Genomic DNA, 22,671 nt, shown 5'->3' with positions numbered 1-22,671 from the left:
TATCATCACTTATTTTATGTTTTACATATAATGTTCATTATGCTGTGAGTTTTGCTTACTCTTTTTTTTAATTTTTTTTAAGGATCTAAGTATCTATATACAATTAAGTTCATTCATTCATTCTTGGACTGGTGGGGGTTGGGGGGTGGGGTTGGGTGGGAAGGAGCACATTGACTTTGCTGCTTTATCGCCTTGCATGCTTTCAGACATTGTGTGGACCTCCCTGCTAGCTTCATGCATTGTTTTGTTTTCTGCCACTTTGTTTCCTTCTTCCTGTCTGACTGAAGCTTTGTTTGGATCTCTTGATGTCGACAGATTTGAATGTTTGGTGGAACTTTGGGTGACAGACGAAAAGATGATGTGATGTTGATGGGTTTGCATCATCTTTTAATGTCACATTTCATCATAATATGCAGGTGTATGTATGTTATACAAGGACCCAAAGGAATGTTAATAACCAGGAATATATGTTTTGTAGCTATCTCAAAAGTACTTACATGCATAATGAATACATGACAGAGAAGTGAAAAGCATGTTCACTTCCTGAAATTGATATTTCAGTCTAAGAGACAACTGGCACGGTGGTTACCCTGTAGCTTTTTCTCTCTTTTTTTTTCTTTCTTTGTTTTTTGCATAGTGACCCCTTTTTTCTTTACTTCAAAGCTGGTTCACAAGCTGGAAGCTGAGGGTGATCTTGCTCCGAACTGCGGCAATGTGACGGTGACCAGTACTTGGCTGATGCTGGCGCCAGACAGCTACTTCGGTCAGCTGGAAAGAAGGGTGTGCACAGCCAACTGGACAAACATTGCCCTCAGGATGGCGTCCAGCCCCCAGAGCCTGGCTGTTCAAGAACTGATACGATGGGTATGTTCTGATGTTGATATGTGATGGGTATGTTCTGATGTTGATATGCAATGGGTATGTTCTGATGTTGATGTTCTGATGTTGATATGTGATGGGCATGTTCTGATGTTGATATGCGATTGGTATGTTCTGATGTAGATATGTGATGGGTATGTTCTGATGTTGATATGCAGTGGGTATGTTCTGATGTTGATACTGACGGTCGTTTTCCAGTGCTGGTCTTGGTATGATCTGGTTCCAAATGCATGCTTTATTGTGGGGAAGCCGTTTGCCATTTGTGTGTGCTGCAGGGTGCTTGCGAGTGTCCATGCATTCATGTGTATGTGCATGCATGTGAGTGCATGTTGCAGGGATGTGTTTTCTAGAGGGCGTCATGGGTGGGTGGGTGGTTTCCAATGTTCTGTTGCACATGAGTGTATTCTGGCATGTGTTTTTTTTTGTTTTTGTGTGTGTGTGTGTGTGTGTGTGTGTGTGTGTGTGAGAGAGAGAGAGAGAGTGGGGGTGTTGCAAGGAGGAGAACAGGGTGGTTGGGGGGCGGGAATGCAAAGACTCAGAGCAGTATATCTGGAAAAAAGCTCTGTATAAATGTCCATTATTGTTAATATTAATTTGATTGTGGGAGTACGTTCTGATATTGACTTTGAGGGAATGTTCCAACATTGTTTTTGACTGAGGGGTTATATCTTGATATTCATTTTGACACAGGTTAGGTTCTGAAATTCACTTTGACTATGAGGGTATGTTCTGATATTGTTCAACAACAACCAAAACTACAACTCAACAATATGATAATAATAATAATAATAATGATAATAGCAGATAGTACTTATGTGGCACCCCATGTAATGGGCTCTAAGCACCTTACATGAAACAACACGTATACAATAGTGCATGATAACATACCTTAGCACACATATATGTGTATATATACACCAAGATAATGCTACAACTTGCAGGTATGAACACACACACACACACACACACACACACACACACACACACACTCTATATTATGACTTGAGGAGAGGGCAGAGTTGGGTGGGTAGGAAGAGGAGGAAGAAAGCAGACAGTAAGCGATGCTTCATCACACCCAAAGGCCTGTTTGAATGGACGGGTTTTCAACTGGCCTTCCCTCGGCCCAGGTGGAGGACTTGGACAGCCTTCAGCTGGATGCGGTGGTGAACTGGACGCAGACCATCAATGCCACACTGCAGACACTACAGGCCAGCTTCAACCGGTTGACCTCCATGGAGCCTGACCTCTCCACCTTTGACCTCCTGCCCTTCAACCTGACCACCATCAACGCCACGTGGGCCCAGTTCTACAGGGACCTGAGTGATGTGCGGAACATCGACTTCATGGGGTAGTTGTTTGTTATTGGACTGGTGTGTGTGTGTGTGTGTGTGTGTGTGGGGGGGGGTGTGGATGTGGGTGTGGGTGTGCTTGTGTATTTGTGTGTATTTGGTCTGTGGTGTGTGTGTGTGTGTGTGTGTGTGTGTGTTCTCTCTCTCCCCCTTCCTCACACAAACGCACACACACGCACACACACACACGCGTACACACACATACACACACACACACACATTCACACACACACACACATTCTGGTAATTGTCCGCTTGTGTTATTTGAGTCATACAGTTGTTGTTTTTTTGTTTTTATTTTTTCCAGTTGGTCCACTGCGATGCAGAGCTTACAAGGAATGCTGACAGATGACATTATGAGCCAGTTACCAGACAGTGCCATGATGATTCACATCCTGAAGGCCAATGGATACCTCTCCCAACACCTCATCAACTTCCTCAACATTCAGCTTAGATACTTTAATTGTGAGTACTGTTGTTGTTTTGGTCGCACGTGTGTTGTGGTGTGTGTGTGTGTGTGTGTGTGTGTGTGTGTGTGTGTGTGTGTGTGGTTGGGTGGATGGGTGTGTAATGTAGGGGGTGGTGTGTGTGTGTATGTGTGTGTGTGTGTGTGTGGGGGGGTCATATATTAATTAAATAATCAGCACAGATACTTGAATTGTGAATATATTTGTCACATGTTTGTTGTTGTGGTGTGTGTGTCTGTGTGTGTGTGTGTGTGTGTAATCGCATGTTAAAATTTCATCTTGGTGTTCAGTATATTTTGTTGTAAATGTCGTATGCTTTTAGCCATAGAAAAACAAATGCTATAGAATGTCCAGGTATTGTCATTATTCTGATGATAATGATGAATATGACTTTCATTGTTATGTACTTATCCTGCAAGTCTTTACATCATTTGTCAGACTGGTATCTTCTTTGTGCTTTCTTGAGTTCAGGTCCTTGATGATTTTATGTTTTTCAGTTGTATGACTTTGAGAATGTTGACCAGAAAATGTCTGACATGGTTTAAACGTTGGGGAACATTTTGTGAATGTCTATCACTTTTCTTTTTTTTTTTTTTTTTAAAAGACTTGTCACAGAAAGACTTTTTGCTTTTGTGAAATATCCACCTGAACCCTGTTTTAAAAACTCCTGAAGAAAATCAGTATTTTTAATTTGGTTTGAGTTTTATGTGGACTGAAACAGACTTGAGTGGTCTTTTTTTTTCTTTTCTTTTTTTTTTTTTTCTTTTTTTTTTTTTACACTATTTTTAATATTTGTAACTTGATTTAAATTCTACTTAGACTGAGCAAGACATGGTGGTATTGGTCTTTCTGACCTTTTATCAAAAAAAGTTTTTTTCTTCCTCTGGTTTTAAGATTTGACAGGTATTCAGCCATGAAATGGTCGATTTGTGACAGGCAAGGCTACAAGCAACATGATTTGATTTGACTTAACACTTTGTTGTTATGTTTGCCGTGTTGTAAACAAGGGCATCCAGGAGTCATGACCTGGGTGCAGCCCGGCCCCCTTAGAGTGTAAGGAGTTAAGGGGCTCAAACACTTGACTGAGGGGGGTTGGGGGGGAGGTGGGGGGCTTCTTCTCTGAAGACCTTGTATTGTCCAGCTTTCCCTAGAGTTTCTTATTGCTTTGTTGTTATGGTTTGTTCACAGCCACATCAGAGGTGGATTTGTTTGACATGCTGGGGTCCGAAGAACTGAGGAAAGTTGCTGAAGTGCTGCGACGCAGCCCTGAGATCAATGCCATTGGTGTGAACACTCTCATCAGAATCATTTCGAATCCCTCGATGGTGAGCTAACATTTTTTCTTTTCTTTTTTTCAGTCTTTCGAAGTCGTTTGACTTGATTTCTTCTACAACTCTGTTTTTATATTCATTCAAATCTGCTGCCTGTTTTAATTATTGATCTCTTGCTCTTTATGCTTCTTTGCTGCTTTGTTTCTTATTGTTTCTTGTGTGTGTGTGTGTGTGTGTGTGTGTGTGTGTGTCCTTGGACATGAATCATCACAAACAACAGAACTCGCCTGTTTATAATTATTGAAACTAGCATATGATGATGTGAACTGTCCACTCTCTGTGGTCACAGACAACAACGGGTATGGAGAACCTATCATCTGTGTGCACCAACCTGACTCACTTCAGCCAGGTTGTTGCCGTGAACGACAGCATCATCAGCACACCACTGCTTCAGAAGACAGTCTGTGATCTGAACATCAATGCCACTCTCCTGCTGCAGCAACTGAAGGACAACTGGAATGGATTCTCTGACCTGGTGAATGCGGTAAGGCATCTTTTGTGTGTGTTTGTTTGTTTGTTTATGCTTAAGATAAAAAAAAAATTATATAATATAAAAACAATTATCATTTTTCTGTTATGATGTGTTAGAATAGGACTTAAACAAATGTTTTAGGTTCAATGCTAACACCCCCCCCACCCCCCTCCTGCACCCCTCCTCCCACAACATATCTAAGTTTCTGGTGAGGTTTGAATCTACTGTTTGAAATACTACTTGCTGTCTTCTGAAAAGAAACAAGACAAAACAGAAATGTTAAATCATTTGTCCCTGTGATATATTTCTTTTTGATAGAACTCACTGTTATGAAAAAAAGTCACTTTGTCATTTACAGCTTAACCTAACAGTTAACATTAAGATGCACTGCCTAGTTTCACAATCGTTTATTTTGATCAACATTTTTTTTCTGTTGATTTTCTCAAAAAAAGTAAAGTGTTTGATAATCTGCTTGGTATTTCAGGTTGAGACGGTGATGCAGCCAGGTGCCCAGCTGGAGTCCAACCTGACGGCTGTCACCCTCAGTCAGACAGAGTTCAGTGCCCTTCTGGCCAGCGTGATCCAGAACCCACCCACTATTAAATTGGTCAATGAAAGTCGCTGGATGGATGCCATTCTGTATGAAGGACCCTGGAAGAAACTGTTAGAAGAAATGAAGCAAGTGTATCAAAGTTACCAGTCTCCAAGGTGAGCTCATCTGCTCTGTTCAGGCATTTTGGGAATTTTTTTTTCTTTTTTTTTTTTTAACCAAAATTATTATGCTGTTCAAGAAATTTTCTAATTCTTTTCCTTGTAATTTGTGTAAAACAGAATTGAATAAGAAATATGAAATAAAAACAATACACTTAACATAAAACCTAATGAGGAGATTTTCTTATTGATGTGATCTTTGATACCTGGAGGTGAAAAAATTGCATGACTGATCTTTATTGGTCGGTGATGAAAAGTTAAGACCAGACTTGTTTTGCAGTAGGCACATGTCCATGCTATACATATGCTTTAACGCTGACCAAATTCACATAAATGCACTTCAGATACGTATCAGTGTAGAGAAGTGTCAGGTTAAACATTGCAACAAACTGAGGAAACTGAGGGACAAAGAGGAGGATGAGGGTACGAAAGGGAAAAAAGTTCAAGGTCACATTTGGCAAACTGTGCAGCATGCTCTTAGTGCATGCTAAAGAACTCATGGCAAGGAAAGAGTTGTCTTTGGCAAATTCTGAAGAAAAATCCACTCTGATATACTTTGGTAATTGTTTGTGTGATTGAAGCCTGACTGAATGACACAGGTAACAAATGATCAAAACCTAAAGGTAGTTTTCATTTGGGAAGGCAGTCTGTTGTGCAAATAACTCTGTGTTTGTAAAGCATGTAGGGCTTGGTCTTCATCTGAAGATAGGTGCTTTTCAAGTGTCAGTAATAATGATAATATTTCATCGAATATGTTTGTACCATGTTGCAGTGCGTTTGTGAAGAACCTGAAGACTGTGCTGTACAGCCTTGCAGCTGTCCCTGAGATGCAGCCCTCCCTGATGATTGTGGACAGGATGATAGACATGCTTCACATGTACCTCTCTCCTTCTGGTGAGTCGCTGCTGGACAGCATTGCAACCACCGTCAGTTACAGCCAGTGGAACTGTTGTGTTGATGATCATCAAATTCCTTGGATCCAAGGATCATTGAGGTCCTTTGCAATTGGTAACAAGCTCTCTGGTGGCTTTGCAGGTCAATGGAAATGTAGAGTTGTTGCTTGAAGTGGGGTTCAATGACCTATTGCCAAAAAGCCCTCAAGGTCAAGTTGTTAAGGGCCTGGGTCTTGGCGTGGTGTTTAGTTGTTGCTTGAACTGGAGGTCAATGACCCTTGGTAAAAAGCCAGTGGGTGTGGTGTTTAGTTGTTGCTTGAACTGGAGGTCAATGACCCTTGGTAAAAAGCCAGTGGGTGTGGTGTTTAGTTGTTGCTTGAACTGGAGGTCAATGACCCTTGGTAAAAAGCCAGTGGGTGTGGTGTTTAGTTGTTCCTTGAACTGGAGGTCAATGACCCTTGGTAAAAAGCCAGTGGGTGTGGTGTTTAGTTGTTGCTTGAACTAGAGGTCAATGACCCTTGGTAAAAAGCCAGTGGGCGTGGTGTTTAGTTGTTGCTTGAATTGGAGGTCAATGACCCTTGGTAAAAAGCCAGTGGGTCAGGTTGTTAAGGGCTTGGGTATTGTTGTAGTGTTGTTCCCAACCACCAGTAAAAAGTTACAGTGTGAACAGTTGGGACTCTAAGTACATTCTGTAACTGTTCATTTGGAAAAGAAGGCAGATGGTTATTTTTCTATTTTGGGGAAGGTGGTAGGGGGGTTAAGGGGTGATTAGAAAGGCAGGGTGTCGAAACAAATCTGAATGGGCAGTGCTTATTTTTGTTCCTGTATTTGTTTGAGACCACTGTTTTGCATGTGTTTGTTTGTTTCTTTGTTGTTCAGAAAATTATGTAAAAAAAAAGACAAAGAAAAGGAAAGTATTCAAAATCTGACAATTTAAGCTTTCCTATTCCAGGAGGCATCCCCACAAACTTTGACGGCTACCCAAACATGGAGAAGTTTTACGCCTTGCTGAATCAGCTTCCGGAATTGTTGGAGATGTTGGCGTACACAGCTGCACGACATCCACAGCAGGTCAGTCAGTACCACTGATGGTGGGTGATCAGTCAGTGTCCCTCATCAACAATTTACTTCTGTATCGGATGCATTTGTTGGTACTGGACAAGAGTTCAGAGAAATGGCTTGAACAGGCAACAACCCCAAACAGGGGGATTTTATTGGTGAGGTAGAACAAAGAGTGACAGTCTGAGATGCTAAGAAATGCGGAACCTCCTGTAGTTGTGAAGGTAGATGGTGTGTGTGTGTGTGTGTGTGTGTGTGTGTGTGTGTGTGTGAAATATGAACATCTGTTTGAACAAAAAAAGAAAAAAGTCTTTGAAATATCCTATGTATGTGACCTACATACACATAATAAGACCATGCTCTTGATTGTGTGAACTTTTTTTTTGATCAAATGACTTGTCATCTTCAGTTGAACAACTGGGGCGGAGCCATGACATCATGGACCACTTTCTGCTCCACTGACCCAACGACCTTGATGACAGCTCCCTCTGGTGGGGGTCTGGATGTGAGGAATGTCATTAACCAGCTATGTGCTATCGACTTTGAAGAGTTGGCTACAGAGTTCAGCGTTTACCAAGGACTTGACAAACTGACCAAGATTGTGAGTGGAGGAATACAAATTTGAATGGGATATAAACTGGTGGATAAACTGGTTGACACACTTGTACCAGCACATGTACATACACCTCTTGTTATATGCACACATGTGCATGTAAGTGTGTGCACATAGATATGTGTGCATGCACATGTACACACATGCACACACACACATACCATACATTAAACTATTGCATGCACTCTCACACACACACACACACACACACACACACACACACACACACACACACACATGTATGCACACATGCACACATGCCTTCCCTTTTGTATGTCTGTATTTCTTGCTAGTCAGTTTTTTGTGTTTATTTGTTTATTGTTTGGTCACATTGTTTAAATTCATTTGCTTTGATGTCTTTTAAAAGCATGCACAGGAAATGTGCACAAGTGGTATGAAACACATGAGGAAATTGCTTTCAATAAATGTTTGCATCCTTTGACCTGTTGGAAACTATCATTTCAAAGTACGAATGATGAATATAATTTTTTGTTAACTGTAAACTGAAAAAGGGAAGGTAGATTAGTATGTAACATATAGTTTAGTTGTTGAAGAGTACTGCTTATCTTCAGTGTTGGTGAATACTTAAGTATGGGCGACTCTTATGTGAAGGGCTTTTGGTTTGACAGTTCAGTCTTGTGATTTGACAATGTTGTGTTGTAGTTTGACAAAGTGACCTCGCAGTTTGACAATATAGCCTTGCAGTTTGACAGTGTACCAGTAGTCATATAGTTTGACAATGTAGTTTCATCGTTTGACAATGCAGTCTCGTTGTTTAACAACATCATCTTGTTGTTTGACAACTTGTGCAACACTGTTTTCTGTGTTTACAGATGGAGGGAGAAAATGTGATTGAAGCACTGAACATGACCGCTTTGGCACACAAGCTGGACAGGTTGCTGGAAGACTTCTCAGACATCAATGCCACTTTCACTTCAATGAACTTTGGTGTGCGTTTCCTCAACTCGTCAGTCTGGAATGCTGTGTTTGCTCGGCTTGGACAGGAATTCAACCAAAGCATGGACCCATTTATGTGAGGCTCTTGTGTGATCAGTGTTATATTAATTTTCAACACTCACAGTCACATGTAAAGCTTTTCAACAATCACAGTGACACATAGTTGCCATATGAATAATGAAAAGGAAGTGGGGTTTTTGTGTGTTTTAATCCTGTTATTTTGTTAGGCCTTCGTTTTCATTGTCAATTATGGTGAGAAGAAATGGATGTAGACGAAAAAAAATTATAATGATATTAAACAAAACCATGAACAAAAAGGTATTATTTCCTTGACTGCCACTGATGAGTGTGCTCGTCAGTGAATTGCTATCTTCTCAGTGAGATAAGACTCAATTTACTAGTTAGGATTTCAACCATTATTTTGAATTTGAAATTCTTCACGTTGGAATTGATTTACTTTTGCTCAGCAAAATCAGTTACACCATTGATGACTACACAAACATTAGTAACTTTACTTCAGACTCAAGGCACAATGATTTCATTTCATCAAGTTTCAGCAGCCAAGGGGTTAAGCAAAAAGGAGAATTAACACTATTGATCATCACTTCTTGTTTTATCCTTTTTTTTTGTTGAGAATTTTAACAAGCGGTATGTTCAGTGATCTAGTTTTGTCTTGTAGATAAGTATGGAGTTTGGCCAGCAACCCTAAAAAAACCCAACAACTCTGGCACCACAGATCTAGGGATGTAGACAACCATCCCTTCCCAATGCCTCTTTCCTTGCACACCACTTCCACCCTGACTCTTTTTGTGTGAAGACCTCTCTGTACTGTGGCCTATAGTTGAATAGAATAAGGTGTTTTTAAAAGTCCAGCCAGCATTATCTCTGGATATGGTAACAGTGTCAGTATCAGTATCAGTAGCTCAAGGAGGCATCACTGTGTTTGGTCAAATCCATATACGCTACACCACATCTGCCAAGCAGATGCCTGACCAGCAGCATAACCCAACGTTGTTAGTCAGGCCTTGAGGGAAAAAAAACCCCAAAAAACAAAACAAAAAACAGCAACAACCCCCCCGCCCACCCCCCCACCCCCCAAAAAAAAAAAACAACAACAACAAAATAAAATAAAATAAAATAACCAAAAAAACAAAAAACAAAACAACAACAACAACAACAACAACAACAAAAAGTAACAACAACATTATGATCACAGTATGAAAAATACAGAGTTTATCCCTGCTGCACAGGACGACGGAGATGGTACTGCAGATGCTGATGAACACATCCAATGTGTTTGAAGAGTTCAAAAGTCTGCAGTTCACCATGCAGCAAGTGCTGGCTGCAACTGATGTCATCCTGGACCAGGTGCTCAGGTCGCTGCAAGGTCAGTCAGTCATTAGTGCTACATCCATGCCTCTGAGGAAGAAAGATTGCGTTGTGTTGTGTTCATTTGGATTAGGTTGGGTTGTATTGTTTTGGGTTGGGTTGTGTTGGATTGTGTTGTGTTGGACTATATTGGAATGTATTTATTGCATTATTGTTTTGCATTGTATTACTTTTAGTTGTAACATATAACTGTACATGAAATTCAGGCTGCTCTCTCCTGGGAGAGTTCAGCACCACAGTGCAGCACCACCCTTTTATTTCCTTCATTTTTGTTTTGTTTTGTGTGTGTGTGTGTGTGTGTGTGTGTGTGTGTGTGTTGTCTGCAGATGTGTTTGTTTTAATATCAGAGTGGATTTTTCCACAGAATTTTGGGACAACCAGTTTGTTGCCATGGGTTATTTTGTGTGCACTGAATGCAGTTTATCATCTCATTCTAATGTCTTTTACCAGGACTATGACTCAGGGGTCTAGTGGAGAGGGGAGTGAAAATCATTAAGTAACAATCTGTATTTATAATTCTACTTTAGATTTGTTTCTTTTTTTTTTAGATTACTTGACAGTGACTCTGTAGAATGACCTTTCTAGTGATACAAGTTTCTACATGTGCTTCATCTTACAGTTTCAGGTGGCAATCTGCATGAGATGTTCAGCAAGTACCCATCACTGAGGTCAGCACTTTGGCTAGTGGACCAGTTACCAGAGATCTACGGGACCTTGGCCTACACTGGACTGTACACACCAGAAAAGGTGGGTTGAGTTTACTGTCATTCCCACTCAGTAAGAGGACTGGCAGCGCTTAGGCTTAAGCAGACCAAGATGTCAAGAGTTGGGTAGCATTCTCTCTTTTTTTTATTGTTGCTTTTTGAGGTTGTTGGATTTGATAATTTTATTTGATTTTGTTGCTCAGTGCCATATTAAACCCTCAAGGTTTCCCTCACACCATTGGTATACAACACAGCAGTGTTCTGTGTTTAGCATCAATGTGGCGAGCTCCTTGTTTGATTAGTGGTCTTTATTCTCCGCCATAGACCAAGTTCTTCAACATGTGTGGTGTGGTGAGATAAGCAGGAAAAGTCAGAGATGTTGCCTGTTCAGGTGAGGAATGCTATGAACAACATAAGGTGGACAAGTGTGGATGGTGGGAATTTTATTTCAACTGTTGTACCGACTCTCTGGGCTAGAATTTTATTATAATGGAGAGTGTCTTGCCCAAGTTACATCCCCACTCTCTCAGCCAATAGTGCTTTAGGACAGTCAGTGTTGGGATGATCCTCAAAGGCCATCTAGCCCCCAAGGCTATGGTACTAAGAGCCAGCACAATCTTGCCTCCTAAAAAACATGTCCTCCATCTTTTCCATCTAGTTTGATAGTCCTAGTCCAACATGTCCTCCACCTTTTCCACCTAGTTTGATAGTCCTAGTCCAACATGTTCTCCACCTTTTCCATCTAGTTTGATAGTCCTAGTCCAACATGTCCTCCACCTTTTCCACCTAGTTTGATAGTCCTAGTCCAACATGTCCTCCACCTTTTCCACCTAGTTTGATAATCCTAGTCCAACATGTCCTCCACCTTTTCCACCTAGTTTGATAGTCCTAGTCCAACATGTCCTCCACCTTTTCCACCTAGTTTGATAGTCCTAGTCCAACATGTTCTCCACCTTTTCCACCTAGTTTGATAGTCCTAGTCCAACATGTCCTCCACCTTTTCCACCTAGTTTGATAGTCCTAGTCCAACATGTTCTCCACCTTTTCCACCTAGTTTGATAATCCTAGTCCAACATGTCCTCCACCTTTTCCACCTAGTTTGATAGTCCTAGTCCAACATGTCCTCCACCTTTTCCACCTAGTTTGATAATCCTAGTCCAACATGTCCTCCACCTTTTCCACCTAGTTTGATAGTCCTAGTCCAACATGTCCTCCACCTTTTCCACCTAGTTTGATAGTCCTAGTCCAACATGTTCTCCACCTTTTCCACCTAGTTTGATAGTCCTAGTCCAACATGTCCTCCACCTTTTCCACCTAGTTTGATAGTCCTAGTCCAACATGTTCTCCACCTTTTCCACCTAGTTTGATAGTCCTAGTCCAACATGTCCTCCACCTTTTCCACCTAGTTTGATAGTCCTAGTCCAACATGTTCTCCACCTTTTCCACCTAGTTTGATAGTCCTAGTCCAACATGTTCTCCACCTTTTCCACTTTCTTCCTCTCTACAGCTGATGGAGCAGTTCAGTCAGATGAGGTCGTTTGAGGCTTTCTGCGGCTCTGACATCACGCTGCTGCTGACAGCGCCCCCACAGTCTGGGTACAATCTGTCGTCATGGCAACACATGCTGTGCTCCATCAACTTCACCCAGTTGCTGGCTGAGCTGGGGGATTACCAAGGAACCACCGCAATGACTAACATTGTGAGTACTACTTTACTTTGTTTCATTTCTTATATCGAAAAAAACCAAAAAAAAAAACCAAAAAAACAAAACTTTTTACCCTTCAGGTTTTATATGGCTTTAAAAAAATTTGTGTGTGTGGCTTTGAAGTAGTAGTTGTTGTTTTTTTTATGAAATTTTTAAAAGTGTTGGGATGGTAAATTTAGTGGGAGGGCTGATATTCTCTGCCCATCCTAGCCTTATTTGCTTGCCTTCAAGAGCTAATGGTAAAGAGAATATTTGTTGTTTCGCAGGTGTTTATTATTATTTTGTTTTATTTTTTATATGTTTTCTTCCATCAGATGTGCTAGGTTTGTAGGATCATCAGTAAGTAAGAGAAAAATTTAGGGAGATGGTCAGGAGAGGGCGGGATGGAACCATCATTTTATATTTCAGAAAATGTATGAATCCATACAATTTGCAAGGGTGAAGGAGCAGTAAAAAAAAAAGTGTGTACGGACCTTGATGAAAAAGACATTTGTATGTGTGTAATAAAAATCATCTTAATCTCAATCGACAGTTTACACCCAACGCTTCCTTGGCTGTGAATGTGACGTCCATCGCGAAGAAGATGGAGAGGGTGATGAGTGAGTTTGACAAAGCAATGTCAGGAGGCATGAGTTGGGGTCCTGAAGCCAACAACTACTTCAACATCACAGCCTGGGAAGGGGTCATGCGACATCTGCAGACCTGGATGCAGGACGCTTCCCACTTGTGGAGGTAAGTGAAACACAGCCAGGAAACACGACACCTGCTGGTCAGTTAACTGGCTGACTCACACAGTGTCCAAGCTGATTAGCCATCCAGTCAGTTCACTGACCAACCCACACACAAAGTCCAACCCAAGCAGCAAAAACTACCGGCAATAGAAACGAGACAGCCAGTTTAGCAGATAGTAAAAACAGCCAGGCAGTAAAATCAGCCAGGCAGTTACCAGACCCACCTCCCCGCAACTCATCCTCAGTTCTCCACGTCCCTCTCTCAGTGTTTCTCTCACAGAACCACTTGTTAGAACATGAGAACTTAAAGTTTGGATGCAGAAAGAGAGTATTCAGCAGGGGCAGGGTGGAAATGGGAGGAGCTGACATGCTTGTCAGTCCTTAAGAGTCTGCCTGGTACTGGAAAAAAGAAAACGACATATGATTTCCACTCTCTTTTATTTCAGCTCCCCATCATTTTACAAGAAGTTGGTGTCATCCAGCGTACTGTCCAGCTGGCAGGCAGTCATTCCAGAGATGAACACCGCCCTGACCTACACCTCTGCCATCCTGGACCTGTTTGAACAGCAGCTGGAACGCAGCACAAGTCAGTTACTTTCTTTTTTTGTTCTGTTTGATTCTTTCTCATGTTGTCATTTTAAGAAAGGGGAAAAATGACTAACTGTTTGATAGAGTCAGTGTCTGAAAATTGATGTAAAAATGTGCCACCTACCTCCTAAACATTGATTGTAAATTTCAGTAATGATGAAACCTGTTACAATGTCAGAAAAATTCAATCAATCATTTATACTCTTTGACTTGATACTGAGAAAAAAAAAGCGAAAGAGAACAAAATTAACAGTTATACTTTGACAAACAGTCTGCATCTAACTTAAAATTAACTTAATGATAGATGACCATTTTGAAATTATAGTCATTGTCCTTTAAACATATTTTCAAACTTTAAATATCCAAGAAGATGGAGTAATTTTTCTATTTTGATATCCTAACTACTCTTGTTTAGGAATTTGTGGTTGTCACACAAAATTCAAACAATTAAAAAAAAAAAAAAAAGAAGAAGATTAAATGACAAGAATTGTTTACGGTTTAAAAATGACACATAATGGTTTCTTAAGTTTTCTGGCAAATGCTAACAGACTTTTAGACAGAAAATGTGCAATCTGAACACTTGCTAAGTACTGTGTTTCAACATTGATAATGATTAGATTTAAAGACAGAAATTGTTTTCTAACACAAAACTGTACTTTCTGTTTCCTTCCAATGTGCAGCATCCTTGTCTGCTTCATTTTCGGAGTACCCCCACATGAGCACAATGCTGTCTCTCCTGGAGGATGTCCCTGACATCTTTGAGATCTTTGCCTTCACCACACTGCAACACCAAGAGCAGGTGAGTGCCTTGGCGCCATGCTTTTGTGTCACCATTCAAGCAAAACATACACAGCGCACTTCTTGTTCCTTCCTTTTAAATGATGAAATTTAAATGAGAAAATTAAAACTGAAACAAAATGTCTACAATCACCAGCATGTTTGATGGGACATTAAGCAAAATTATTCCTTTCTGCTCGCCAGTCTGTTTCTTTTAGTTATGGTCTAATTTTTGAAGTTGAGATTAAAAAAAAAAATATGAGGAGGAAGGAAGCTACCTTAACTCACTCAGTATGGCCAGTCCTCTCTTCTCCACACAGACCCCTCGGGTGTCCAGTGGGTGTCTGAATGACCCAACCTTTAGCTTCCGTCGTCAGAATTGTGGTATTCTTTGTCAACATTCACCTCTTCAGTATAAGAGCCTTCCACTTGCAATATTTTGATGATGGTAATTGGGGTGAAACGCCGTTAACGTCGTCTCTTTCGCCGTTCGTATGGAGAGAGTTAAAGAATCTGGGAGAGGTGTTGTGGGCATGAAGGGGATGCCCAGGCTGACTCGTGGTGGGAAGACAACTATTTGTTAATCATTTCATCTCCTGGCCTCATTATTTGTTAATTTAATAAAAGAAGGGCTTTACTATTAAAGGTCAGAATGGATCTGGTAGACTTTAGCATGCAGTTATTTCTGGAACTGCATAGGCACATGAAAAGGTTACATTTTATACTAGTGCAATAGCTACATCAAAACATGCATTGAGGGGAGAGGCAAATGTCATGCTCACTTGCTGATCAACAGTGAATTGAAATGAGAGAAGTAGAGAGGAGATGGGTAAGAAATACCAACAGAGAAAGTGCCGTAGACTGGTGAACAGTTTATGATGGGGACTGGAACCATGTCACAAGTTTGAAGAGGCAATTGACTAAAGATATGAATGGATTTTGATCTAAAACTTTATGTAAATTGTGGAATATTAATTTTTGTGGTGTGTATAAAATTACCAATAATGTGTATGATTTCCTTCATTTATGTTTGTTACTAATCTATTGTTTCTCATCTAACTGACCTTTTGATCAGATTTTAGTTTAAGTTTCATGGAGGTGTTGAAGCATTTTGAACTGATTAATATATGCTACGCCACATCTGTTTAAAAAAAAAAAGTTGGGAGGAGCATTAATTTTGTCTGACCTACGCATAGACTCAATGTACTGGTCATGTCTTGTGAGCCTACTACAGATTTATGTAAAACATGAAACGATGATCATATTTTGGCAGTTGGCAAGGTGGTCGCCAGCCATGGCATCGTGGGAGACTTTCTGCAGCTACGACCCTGATTCACTGCTGACAGCACCACCAGGGGGCAGAGTGAGCGTGAGCAGCGTGCTGCAGCGTCTGTGTTCGCTCAACGTGACGGAGCTGGTGGTGGAAATGAACCAGTACCAGGGCATGGACAGACTGCAGGTTGTGGTGAGTTGTCCTGCTTTCAGTGTCAGTCTGAAGGTGCTGTCACACCCATATACACTACGCCACATCTGCTGTTAAAAAAAAGCAAAAAAATGTAAAAAAAAAGCAGCAGATACCAGACCTTCACATACCCCTCAAAACGGAGTATGGCTGCCTACATGGCGGGGTAGTAACAGGTCATACACATACGAGCCCACTCATGTACACATGAGTGAATGTGGGATTAGCTGCCTATGAAGGAAGAATTAGAAGACCTTCACATAAACCCAAAGTTCTGAAAGCACTTGACACGGAAAGTATGTCATGACACAAACTTACAGTGTCATGGAATTACCTTGAAGACTTTTGTGTAACTTTACACAGCAAGATGCAGATTTTAAAACATTTTCAGACGAGAGAACACAAGCTAAAATAACTGTCTTATGTACATGATCCTTTCCAGCTGTCCGGCAACGTAACGGGAATGGCCAATGCAACAGCAGTAGCGGAGCAGATGTCGGGGCTGATTGACAGCATGGCCACACTGTTCTCCACGCCCATGGAGTCAAGCTGGAACCTGCGACTCTTCAATGAGACCCTGTGGGAACAGGTGTTCCAGCGACTGGGCCAGAACCTCAACACAACGCAACAGAACTTCATGTATGTTGTGTTTTGTTGTGTTGTGTTGTGTTGTGGTGTGCTGTGCTGTGCTGTGCTGTGCTGTGCTGTGTTGCGTTGTGTTGTGTGGAATTGAAGTGTGTTGTGTTGTGTCGTATTGCGTCATATTGTGCTGTGTTGTATTGTGTTGTATTTTGCTGTATTGTTTAGTGTATTGCAGGGTTGGGTTGGGTTGGTTTGGGTTCAGGTGTTGTGTTGTGTTGTTGTGTTGTATTGCATTATATTACTCTTTGTCACAACATATTTATCTGTGTATCTTATTTTTCTTTTGATCATTGTTGTTATCATTATCACTGTTATGATGCCCGTGTGTTGATGCACACACAGGTCACCGGCCACACTGATGGATTTCTACGACAAGCTGTTTGCTGGCTTCTCACAGCTGAACGACACCCAGCAGACCCTGAACAAAGTGTGGGCAGTCACTGATGTCGTTCTGGACCAGATGCTCCGCAGCTTCCAGGGTAGGCAGTGATGGCCACTTTTTCTGCCGCTGGTGGTGGTGGTGGTTTGAAATGATCATGATGCCTGTGTTGGCTTTCTGCTCAGGACATAGGTCTGGTTTTGGTAGTGGTGATGGTAATTGCACTGGCAGGGCATAGGTCTAGTTTTGGTAGTGGTGATGGTAATCGCATTGTATTACTTTTTGTCATTTGACAGTCATATCATTAATCCCGTTTGAGTTCACTGTGCATCAGTGAACACATAGGTGTTATATGGTTTGTGCTGAATGATCAATTTCTTTACATGCAGCTGTGGAAGACTCAGTTAGGTGTAGGACTTCAGATCCAGTGTTCACCAGTGATCAGGGTTTGAGGCCCAGTTTTGGCCTGGTGTGTCCTTTGGAAGGGCACTTTACTCCGATATTTCCTCATTCTTCCCACATTTCAATGGATACCCGACTTCCGTTTGGAAAACTTAAAATGGTGGATGGAGAGGATTGGGCCCTGTCTACCAATGCTGAGTCCTAGACAAAGTTGATATTAATTCACTGCCCTGATGTCTGTAAAGGCTTAACTTAAACATGCAGTGGTAGCTATTTTGACATGCAGAGAGAGAATTGCAGGGGGATATTTGCTTGCTTGCTTGCAGGCGGCAGCTTAGAGGACATGTTCAGCCAGTATCCCACCATCAAGTCTGTCGTGGGTCTTTTGGACCATCTGCCTGAGATCTACGAGACTGTCATGTACACTTCTCTGTTCACACCTGACAAGGTACGAGACTGTCATGTACACTTCTCTGTTCACACCTGACAAGGTACGTGACTGTCATGTACACTTCTCTGTTCACACCTGACAAGGTACGAGACTGTCATGTACACTTCTCTGTTCACATCTGAGAAGGTACAGTGCTCTGCCTATATATCCATATCTATCTGTCTGTCTGTCTGTCTCTCTCTCTCTGTATATATATATATATATATATATATATATATATATAATGTGTGTGTGTGTGTGTGTGTGTGTGTATAATGTGTGTGTGTGTGTGTGTGATAATTATGTGTGAGATTGAAAACTGTGACCCAAAAGCGAAAAAATAAAACATGAAATATAAAAAAGAGGTGAAATGAATACAATCAAGCAAACAAATAGATATATTAAAAAAAAGGAAATAAAAACAAAGAAGCATAGATAGAAGGTCAGGTGGTTAGAATAATGTTTCAGAGGATGACTGTTGCTGCTGCTGCCAGTGCTGCCACCACCTCTGCTGTGGTTGCTGGTGCTGTGCTGAGCTGTCGGTACTTTTATTTCTGCTAGTACTTCTGCTGCTGCATCTGCTACAACCATTGATACTTCTGTGATGCAACAACCACAGGCGCTGCTGTTGCTGCTGATGCTGTGACTGCTGCTAAAGATTTTTCAGTTGTAAATTTTTGTTTGAATGAGTCAGCTTTGTCAGTCAAGAAATATTATGCAGGAGGTCTGAGGTGATTGTGTTTTTACATTATGTTTTTTCCTTCCGCTGTTTATGTTCATGCATTTATTGACAATGTGTAAAAGTAGTTTACAAGATATCAAACAAATTAGAGCTGAAGGTGCAAAGAATCAATTGTTACACTATTCATTGTAAGCAGTCTGTTTGATGCCATCACAATGTTATTTCCTTTGTGGTCAGGTGATTACAAGGATGGAGGCGTTCAGCTCCCTTGAGACGTTCTGCACAACGGACATGAACACCCTCTTCACGGTGCCAGATGCTGTGAACTTTGACCTGACAGCCTGGCAGATGCAGTTCTGTAGTCTGAATCTGACGGTGTTGATGGCAGAGCTGGCACAGTATCAGGGCAGTCAGGACATTGCTAACATTGTGAGTGCTTTCTCCACACCTTGGGTTACTTTCATCTTTGGATTTTGCTTTTTTTCCCCTCTATCTTTCATATAATTACCATTATTGATATTTATATATTTTGTCAGTATGTGGCAAAGAAGGTAAGATTTTAATGATTGACAGGGGAAATGTAGAGTCACTGGCTGGTGAGAGAACTGTAATCTCACCAAGGAACTGAGAAACAACTGTCACTTCCATGTGAACTGAATAATTCCTGTAGAAGTAAGTTGCCCATCATTTCTTTACAATAGTTCTGTTGCAAAGTATACCCTTTTACAGATAAGTTATGAAGATACCATTTTACAGTTGAATTACTAAGTTCTAAGGGAGTGTCAGTATTAGAGATTGATGAAGTTCTTATCTCATTTTATTGATATTTGATTATGTCTGGTTGTCATCTTTTCTGTTTAATGTTTTGTGCATAGTGCAAATCTTTAGGTTTCAAAAAGAAACTTCAGACTAATGTGCATGGCATCAAAGGTGTTATTTCACAGAAATCTACCTTACTTACATTTGATCAATTTGAATTTCAAACTGTTTGCTTGCTTGTTGTTTCCAGTTCTCACCCAACAGCACGGTAACGGTGAACGTGACATCAGTGGTACAGAAGATTGAGACAGTGCTGGGCAAGCTGATGGCAATGAATGAGAGCAGCGCCACCTGGCAGACCATCGATGCCAGGTTCCTTAACACCACTCTGTGGGAAGCAGCAATTAGCAACCTGGAGAAGTGGACCTCAGATCCCCAAGCTCTGTTTTGGTTGTGAGTACATGGCTAGAACAGACTATTTGTAAAGTGATACTCTATTGTATTGCATTGCATTGCATCATATGCAACTATATTTGTGTTTGGGAATTCACGCTTCAGTTCTGGGAAGTTTTGTTTCTAAATGAATTCAGATATAAAAGAAACAATGTCCCCCCACCCCAGAATAAAATAAAATGTAATAGCATACAGGCTGTGTTGTTTAGTTTTGATCATGTGCATCAATGCTCAGTACACATTCATACAAAAATGACCATTGCAATGCTGTGACAAATTTACTGCTGTAATTCTGTGGCCTTTCGTGCCCTGCTGTCATGGTGATCATGGCTTTGAGTTACCTGGTGCTTCCATGCCTGTGGTGAGTTCTTGTCAAGGTCTTCAGTGTCAGCAGATTCTCATTGGAGGGATATGTGGTGGGAAAAGAGGATGAGGATTGAGAAGGGGAGGGGTGGGGCTGGGTGTGTGTGTGTGTGTGGGGGGGAAGTCCCCCCACTCCATGGCTCAATCTGAGTCCACAACTAAGTGATGGTTGGCATCAGTAGGGGGCTAATAGGTGATGTCATGCGTATGTCGAATAATACATAGGTGCTGCTGAACACACACAAGTCACACAAATCGTACATGATTATGATATTACTCAAAAGTGAAAACAAATGTTAATGAAAGAACCTGTCGAAGATTCTCAGCAGTGGTACAGTCTCCTCAAGGAGAGTGGCACTTTGTGTGATCTGAACATTGACAGGTCCTGTGGACAGACCTCTCCTGGGTGAGTTGGATGCATGTGTATGGAGGGGTGTGGGTGTGGGTGTGGGTGGCTGTCTGGGACAGGTGACACAGTGATGATGCTGTGGTACAGAAAGCAGGGCAGACAGAAGACAAAAAACACAACAACAACACAACTCAACACAACAAACAAACATGACAACAAGAAATATTACTTAGCATGGTGTGAGGTGCATGTTGTGCTTGTGCTGTATGTGAGCATGTCATTCAAAACTCATAACAAGACACGCAAGGTTCCAGGAATCGAACATTTACTGTACCGTTGCAACCCTGTACAAAAACAGCTCATGCAGTCCCGAAATGAAATCATGCCAAACAAACTGCAAAATTAATTACACGTACAGCACACACACAGGACATTACATTGCCTGTCATCCCTGATTGTCACGACAGGCAAACGGACAAGGTGATGCTGCTGTACGGGAGCATGATGCAAGCTGCCAACGGCACTGAAGAGCTGGCCATGTTCCAGCCGGTGTACGCTGTCATGTCCCTTCTTCTGGACAAGCTGTATCTGTATGAAAACAGTGAGTGCATGGCACTGGTGCAGGCACATGGTTTCTGTTCATGTAAACTGACAAATATTTGCGTTTGTTATCATTACGTTTCGTTACGTTACATTACGTTAGGTTATGTCACAGTACATCACGTCACGACATGTTACGTCATGTAACATCATGTTACATCACATGACATCATACTGTCATGTCACATCACATCATGTCCTGTCACATCATGTTGTCTTTCAGACTTTTGCTCTGTTTTTTTATTGTTGTTTTTAACATACAGTTTGTTTTCTTTTATTTACTTCTGGGGTTTTTACTTTCATTTGTGAATATATCTCTGATCATGGTGTAAGCCTGCTGGTTTGATGTGTAGTATATCAAGACTTTTTCTTCTCGAGTCATGACTGTCACATGTTGTAGGGTGGTTTGAGTTAATGACTTTTTTGAACATTTATTTTTTTAGAAAGAAATAGTGGTTTTCTGGTTATACATGTATCTGTATCATCCAGAAAGAAAAGTTTATATCAGATTCCATATTGTGTGAGTGTAGGTTCACTGTGTGGATGGATGGGTTGGTGATGGATGGATGGATGGATTTGTGACAGTCATGTTTGGGTGTACACTTTCAGAAACCACGATGACGTTGGATGAACTGTTCATCGGAGCTCCAGAGATGCAGAAGTTGGTGCGGTTAGTGCAGCTGCCTGGTGTCATTGAAGTGCTTCTAGAGTCTCTAAATTCGGAAAAGGTATTATAGATGATGATAATAATAATAATACTGATAATAATAATAATGATGATGATGATGATGATAACAATAATGATGATGATGATGATGATGATAGTGATAGTGATAATAATAAAGTATAATAACAAATCAAAAGAAAAGATAATGATAATGAAAATGATACCAGAATTCATATATCGCCTTCGTTTTCCTATCACACTAAAAGTTAACTTTTCTATCAAAGTGGATTTTTCTACAGAAATTTGTCAGAGACAACCCTCCTGTTGCCATGGGTTCTTTTACATGTGCTAAGCGCATTTTACACAAGGGACCTTGATTTTATAATCTCATTTGAATGACTAGTGTCCAGACCACGACTTGAGGTACGGTGGAGGAGGAGGAAATACTAGTGGGTGTGGGATTGCATTCAGTACGTCAGTTTCTCCCATTTCCTACGGAGATTTATCACCACAAGGCCACTGCAACATCGTTGTAGTGTTTTGTTGTACAAAAATGTTGGTGCTTAAGCTGAAAGAGCCGGGCATTATTGGAGTTTTATTGGAGTTTTCCTTGAATCTACAAAAAAAAAAAGAACTGTCCCAGTTTATAGTATCACCCCTAAAATATGGTTATAAACTCTTCATCAGTTCATGCCAACATGCTTCATGTTGATGTTAATTAACATTGCACAGAGTGTTCTTGTCTTTTAAAATGTTTGCAGTATGAATGAGAAAATTGAACATATTTGTTTTTGTTCGTTTGTACTTAAGTTCTAACATCTTTTCATCGTAAGTGATATTAGACGAGGAGTGGGGGGA

At 41.0% G+C, this 22,671-nt stretch overlaps 1 protein-coding gene across 4 annotated transcripts in view; it reads left to right on the top strand.

The window, feature by feature from the left end:
* Positions 1-22,671, top strand: part of LOC143286815 (uncharacterized) — a 192,357-nt gene that overhangs the window by 85,056 nt on the left and 84,630 nt on the right. For all 4 annotated transcript variants that reach the window (XM_076594631.1, XM_076594649.1, XM_076594623.1 and 1 more), the window contains exons 20-43: positions 664-864; positions 2,007-2,227; positions 2,536-2,693; positions 3,884-4,020; positions 4,316-4,510; positions 4,983-5,206; positions 5,982-6,103; positions 7,055-7,173; positions 7,571-7,762; positions 8,608-8,807; positions 9,982-10,118; positions 10,740-10,867; positions 12,332-12,523; positions 13,062-13,261; positions 13,707-13,846; positions 14,529-14,647; positions 15,899-16,090; positions 16,530-16,726; positions 17,072-17,208; positions 17,837-17,958; positions 18,860-19,051; positions 19,632-19,834; positions 21,014-21,147; positions 21,756-21,874. In XM_076594631.1, the coding sequence (XP_076450746.1) occupies positions 664-864; positions 2,007-2,227; positions 2,536-2,693; positions 3,884-4,020; positions 4,316-4,510; positions 4,983-5,206; positions 5,982-6,103; positions 7,055-7,173; positions 7,571-7,762; positions 8,608-8,807; positions 9,982-10,118; positions 10,740-10,867; positions 12,332-12,523; positions 13,062-13,261; positions 13,707-13,846; positions 14,529-14,647; positions 15,899-16,090; positions 16,530-16,726; positions 17,072-17,208; positions 17,837-17,958; positions 18,860-19,051; positions 19,632-19,834; positions 21,014-21,147; positions 21,756-21,874 (3,981 nt within the window). The remainder of the gene's footprint in view (positions 1-663; positions 865-2,006; positions 2,228-2,535; positions 2,694-3,883; positions 4,021-4,315; positions 4,511-4,982; positions 5,207-5,981; positions 6,104-7,054; positions 7,174-7,570; positions 7,763-8,607; positions 8,808-9,981; positions 10,119-10,739; positions 10,868-12,331; positions 12,524-13,061; positions 13,262-13,706; positions 13,847-14,528; positions 14,648-15,898; positions 16,091-16,529; positions 16,727-17,071; positions 17,209-17,836; positions 17,959-18,859; positions 19,052-19,631; positions 19,835-21,013; positions 21,148-21,755; positions 21,875-22,671) is intronic.

Source organism: Babylonia areolata, chromosome 1 (assembly GCF_041734735.1).
Source record: "Babylonia areolata isolate BAREFJ2019XMU chromosome 1, ASM4173473v1, whole genome shotgun sequence".
NCBI classification, from domain to species: Eukaryota; Metazoa; Mollusca; class Gastropoda; order Neogastropoda; family Buccinidae; genus Babylonia; species Babylonia areolata.
The sequence above is the reverse complement of the archived record's forward strand: the minus strand, read 5'-3'. Positions and strand labels throughout refer to the sequence as shown.